The 6,102-nt window shown below is 46.9% G+C and overlaps 2 protein-coding genes across 2 annotated transcripts; both read left to right on the top strand.

Moving 5' to 3' along the window:
- Positions 1-478: 478 nt before the first annotated feature.
- TEOVI_000743500 (ABC1 protein, putative) lies at positions 479-2,173 on the top strand (the record flags this gene model as incomplete). Its single annotated transcript, XM_067223150.1, has 1 exon — positions 479-2,173. The coding sequence occupies one exon, from the start codon at positions 479-481 to the stop codon at positions 2,171-2,173; it is 1,695 nt and encodes a 564-aa protein (XP_067079251.1).
- Positions 2,174-2,995: 822 nt separating this feature from the next.
- On the top strand, positions 2,996-4,345 carry TEOVI_000743400 (PSP1 C-terminal conserved region, putative; the record flags this gene model as incomplete). The annotated part of the gene is made up of 1 exon (XM_067223149.1): positions 2,996-4,345. The coding sequence occupies one exon, from the start codon at positions 2,996-2,998 to the stop codon at positions 4,343-4,345; it is 1,350 nt and encodes a 449-aa protein (XP_067079250.1).
- Positions 4,346-6,102: the final 1,757 nt, after the last annotated feature.

Here is a 6,102-nt window from a genome sequence, read left to right as displayed (position 1 = left end):
AAAAAAAAAGGAAATGTGTGGAGGGAGCCCAAGCTCTTTCTTTCTTTTTTTTTTATACTTGCCTACCTTTCTTGCGTTGAGTGGGGTCTGGTTAATCCGTAGGGGAGCTTACGACTAATGGCAGCAGCCTGTCTGGAGCACAGATCGCCTTGTGACATGGTTGATTGAGAGTTGGGCACCAAACTAAAAGGGAAATCTGTTTCCAAAGATGTGCAAAGCGGTGGAGAGGGAACGGACTGAGGGTTTGCGTTGGTTGAACCGTAATGCTTAAAAGGCAATATTCTACGTAAACGAAGAGAGTTACATGAGTATTTGGACCAAAGCGCCCTCTTAGTCCTTTTTTCTTATCCGCGAATATGGCGAGGATGCGAGGATCCACGTCCTTCACAGCGTACCTCAAAGGGGGGTTTGGGTGCATGTCTACGGTGGGAATTATAAATTCAGAAGCAATTTGTAAACGTCACATCAGCTTAAATAGATGCGAGATTCAAAAAGTAAAGAGGTAGGATTACATCCCCAGCTATTTACGGTGCTGCAAACCGATCATCTTTTTTCTTATCAGTTTATTTCAGAGAGTTCGTTGTTCTTCCCGTGTCTGTGGTTAGGTGCGCCAACACTGAATGAAATGACAGTAAACGCAATTACAGGTTCTATTGGTAATGTGGCGCGTGGTGTTGCAAAGGTGGTGAGCGCTGTGACTGGAGCTAGCTGTTCAGGTGGGGTATCCTCAAATGTCAATGCTTTCGCATCGGCGGTACAGCGGAGAACTCCTACAGCCAAAAAACCATCACCATTGCCAAGGGAGCTACAGACACACCTCAATGGTTCCAACAGGGCGAAAATGAGGACCGCCGTGTATCGAACAGTACCCTCAACACGGGCCGCCAGGGCGGCTGGGTTTGGCACCCTTTTCCTAAGGCTTGGTTGGGATAAACTTGTGGGCTCCGAGGCGGGAGATAAAATGCTCCCTGTTAACAGCCACATGCGCATTGTAGAGACCCTTTGCCGGATGCGTGGGGCGGTTATGAAACTCGGGCAGATGCTCAGCATTCAAGATGATAATACGATTCCGTCCAACATCACCAGTTTATTTGAGCGCGTGCGGGATAGTGCTTATGCCATGCCACCTAAGCAGCTAGAGCAGACGCTGGCGAAGGAGTACAACGACAAAAATTGGAGGCAGGAACTTTTCAAGGAGTTCATCACGGAGCCCATTGCGGCAGCTAGCATTGGGCAGGTGCACCGAGCTGCCGTTAGCGACCAAGACACGGGTGAAAAGGTAGCCGTAGCCGTGAAGGTACAATACCCCGGTGTGGCCCAGAGCATTGACTCGGACGTGGCGAACTTACGTATGCTTATGTCGTTGAACATTCTGCCCCCGGGAATGTTTGTCGACAACATCCTGGACGAATTGCAACAAGAATTGAAGACGGAGTGTTCCTATAGTAAAGAAGCAGAGAAGCAACTGCGGTATGCCGAATTGTTGCAGCAAAGCCCGGAGCTTAAGGAAGTTTTCGTCGTCCCGAAGGTATATAAGTCCCTTTCAACGGACCGTGTGCTTGTCACGCAGATGCTATCGGGTGTGTCGATTGACAAACTTGCCTCTTTGGTGGGGATGCAGGACGTGAAGGATTACGTTGCACGCTCTATGTTGCACCTGACACTTACCGAACTCTTCCAATGGCGTTTCATGCAGACCGATCCCAACTATTCAAACTTCCTATTTTGTCCCCAAACAAACAAAATTGGTCTTATCGACTTCGGAGCGGCCCGTGAGTACAACCAAGAGTTTGTGAAGGATTACCTTGATGTTGTTGCCGCGGCCGCACGCCGAGACCGCCAGACAGTTATTGAAAAAAGCATTAAACTGGGGTTTCTGAAAGGTAACGAGATGAAGGAGATGCTGAACGCCCACGCGGAAAGTGTGTTGCTTTTGGGTTTGCCCTTCAACAACCGGGACGTACCATTCGATTTCTCAAAGGAGAACTTGCCTTCGCGCATTCAGGGTTACGTGCCAACGATAGTCAGATTGCGGCTTTGTCCGCCTCCTACGCCCATCTACTCACTGCACCGTAGACTCAGCGGTGCCATTCTGCTTTCGACAAAACTGAAGGCAACTGTTCCGTCGGGTGAACTCTTTTGGAATATATACGATGAATTAACGAGCGTGTGATCTCCTACTCACAGGGTGTTGGGCTGCGTACACTCTTTTTTGTGGTCATCATCATTTTATTCTGGTGAGTTTTATGCTCTATGCGGCATTATATAAACACATCCACGGGGTGCAGATATGCATTCTTCTGTTCATCCTTGTTCTTTGTGTATGCGTTTATCAATTAACAAGCAACCGTCGGTTTACACCTCTGAAAGTACGTAGAGCCCGCGTGGCTCTTTGTATTCCCTCCGTGTTACGTATAGTGCAGCTTCATCAGCGGTAACGAGAACATCACCACATCCCTTCCACCTTCTTGCTACTTCTAACGAATCTATCTTTGGAATAGTCTTGTTAGAGAAGACGTAGAGTTGCTTTTCGCATTGGTTTTAAAGGACAACAACCGTCACCTAGAAGTAGAGAGTACGAGTTCCCCCTGCTGCGCAACCAGAGGGTTTGTCCGTCCCTTTCTTCGCAGGGTTGACATCACAATAAGGAGAGAGAAAAGACAAACGCAAAAGCGACGTAATAGAACATTTATACACTGATTCGAGAGAAAGCTCAAAATTTAAGGGGCAAGTGAGTGTCTTCTTTGTGCGAAAACGTTTCATATTAGTGAACCATCGAGAACAAATTTCTTACGCACACAAAAAAGGGGGAATTAACGTGGTTGATACGGTGGAACCGAGGCGAGGCGACCCCACAAAACAAAAAGCGCGGCAGCAAGAACGAACAACGAAAAGGCTTATATTACGAGAGAAAGCTTAACTGAGTCAACGTAGCACCTGGCTGAAGGTGAAGGGGAACAGTAATAAACAAGAGGGGAAATCGCAACAGTGAATAATGCAGCATCAACTTAGAGAAGAGCAGATGCGAGCGACATTGAAACAGCTTCAGACGGATGTAAATGAATTACTTGACGATCAGGAACAATACATACGGTTTGTATACGGCAAGATTAGGGGACAGCTAGAGAGGATGCACCACATGATAGCCTCGGGCGGCGATGCCGCGACTGCACTTGGAAATTGCTCAAGCTACCTCGGAAGCATGGACCATCTCACGCAGGCATATACTGGTTGCATGACAGATGGTCAGCGTAGTGGTGCGGCTGGGGGTTGCTCGCTTCCGGCTGCCTCCACTCCGTTAAGTGAACGTATACAAGGAATGCTGCCCCCGCTACGTAACCTCATGATGGAGGGCCTTACGCAGACAGACTGTACACAATGGGCTGCGTTAACAACGGCCCCAGGCCACGAAGATTCACCAACGAAGTCCCCACAAAAACAATGGGGTGATGAGGGTCAGGTTTGTAGTGCTGTTAATGCTGCGGTGGACTACACATGCTTTGATCCCATCGGTAGTGTAGGTGGTGATGATGATTTGCAGCAGAGTGCAGAAGGAAGCCTACTTTCACCGTATGCATGTGGCGATGACCTCAGGCACGAGCAGCTGCATCAGGGGGATCTGATTGGTCAGGGCACCAAAGCAGACGTTATTCACATCGGCACAATCAACTCGTTATCAAATCAGCATGTCACAACAAGCGTAAGGGTGGAGTATGTAAATGGACGGCCCAAAGCTGTGTCTATCCCCGATGGGGCGCCGGAAGATCCAGAAAGGTTAGGCATTGATGTCCATTCACCGTGCAAGGTAATGGTGGAATTTAAGAGAAAGCGTGTGCTCCAGTTTGAGTCGAAGGAGTATGTTCCTCCAGGAAGTTGTGTGGTTGTTGGTGGTGACCGCGGGGAGGATATTGGCCTCGTAACGTACACTTGGTGTGAAACAACACGACCATTAAGTGGGGGAGTTGACACCTCTTGCGCCTCTGACACCACTAATGGAAGCGTAGGGAGCAAAGGAGTTGTTGTTGGTGTTGGTCTCGCTGGCAGTGCCTTCACGCGTAACATTGGCCTTGGGTCGGGAACTGTGCTTCGTCTTGCTGATGAATCGGACGTTACGCAGTTGCACACGGTACAGGTGGAGTTGGAGCGTCGTGCGATTGATGTCTGTTCGCAACGCGTACTCGAGCGTGGGTTACCCATGACTATCGTTGATGCAGAATATCAATTTGACAAGAACAAGCTTACATTCTTCTACGAGGCACAACAACGCATGGACTTCAGGGAGTTGGTTCGCGACCTTTACAAAACCTTTCGAGCAAGAATATGGATGGAGGCAGTGGAGAACTAAATTGTATCCCCTACCCATAATTTATTTTCCACTACCTTTTTCATAAAATGTGGCGTCCTTTCACATGTAGATCCGGGGCACATTTACGTCACTTTTTTCTATTTTTTTTAAATCCGATTTCGCACATGAACTCTTTGTTAGTTCTTTGTTCCTGCTATCCGCAACCATTTTCTCCGTTTTTATGGTTGTACAACATTACTTGAACGTTTTCCTAGTGGTTTGTGGTTGTTTTGCTTTACTTTCCCCTCTGAGTGTGTGGAAATACTGTAGGCGCGGTTGGTTGCGGAGCGACTACATCATTTCCACCATAACACTTTTCTTTCCTCTCCACGGGGTTTGCTTTATTTTCTTTTTAATATCTGGACGGCGGAGCATATTAAACTCCTCTGGCTCATCACAATTGTTGCGTTCACTGACTGAATTGGATTTGAGATCCGGGAAATCCAACATAAGAGGCGCTGAATACAATAAGATAAGGGGAGAACGAGCTGAACTGCCCTTCACTGTGTGCTCCTTTTCCACATCCCCCTCAACACATAACCTTCAGCCGTATACGTGATATGAAGTGAAATGGAAGAAGAAGGAGGAAGAGGAAGAGGAAAAGGAGGGGAATTTGTACAAGGAAATAACAATGTGCGTGCGGATATGCTCGCAGAGGGGAATTTTTTTGAGTAGACGAAAGCGAAAAGAAAAGAAAAGGAAGTAGAATGCTATGAGAGATTAAAGCTCACGTGTGATGATGGTGGTGAAGGGCCCTACATGTCGTAGAATTAGTTTTGACCGAAAATGGCAACAACAGCAACAACAAGGATGGTGGATGATTACTTTTGTTGTCTGGAGAAGGAGGGGAGAGGTCGATGAGAAACAAAGAAACGAATAAACGAGTTGTTTGGGTTGATATATATATATTAAACTACATTTATCTGATTACCAAGCGAACAGGAAGGATATTTATGACTTCATGGGGAACTGCAGGTGGCGCACCGCGGAGAATGATACATCTGCTGCGCTGTGCTTATTTCATTTGGTCGCCAGTGGTGGGGCGAAAAAATGAAGCGGATAGGCGTTTAGCAAAGGAATTATACGGTGGGTGTTGGGGGTTATCGTTCCCGTACCGTGAGCTGACAATATCATATTAATTAATTATATATATAGTATCTTTTTATTAGTTTTGTTTCAATAGGGGGGGTTGGGGACGCAACAGCGGCACTTGACAGCAGTGCAGCTTACATGAGTGTGTTATAAGTAGTCGGAAGGTATCTCAATGACGTCCGTTGCCGTGTGCCTTCACATGGCAACACTAATATGGTTGAAGGGGAGAAGCGAAGGGAATATATATATATATATGTGTGTGTGTGTGTGAATGTGTGTTTGCGGAAAGTTACTAACAGGGAGGGAAAGGGAGTAATGAAACTGCATACGCGTGTGTAAGATCATTGCTATGCAGGAGTGGTAATGTTCCCTTTCATGTTGTAGTCCCCTTTTCCCTGACCCTTCCACACCCCGAGACCCTTGTTATGAGGTTTTTTTTTCAATAATAAATGGAGTGGAATATTCATATGGGTCATTAGTCGCACCGCCTTTTTATTTTTTCTCTACCTTCTTAGTACTACGACTGCCACCGAACTGTGATTTTTTTTTCCTCCTCTTCAGTATATGCGTGTGTGTTAACCTACACATTGAAAACATACTTACAAACTGCGCGCCGCTGATTAAATAAGAGCATGTCAGGCCGCGCACATTTTTAATTCCTGAGC

This window comes from Trypanosoma equiperdum (assembly GCF_001457755.1).
Source record: "Trypanosoma equiperdum strain OVI genome assembly, contig: ctg_1776, whole genome shotgun sequence".
Taxonomy (NCBI): Eukaryota; Euglenozoa; class Kinetoplastea; order Trypanosomatida; family Trypanosomatidae; genus Trypanosoma; species Trypanosoma equiperdum.
Note: the sequence above shows the minus strand (reverse complement) of the source record. Positions and strands in the feature narration are given on the sequence as shown.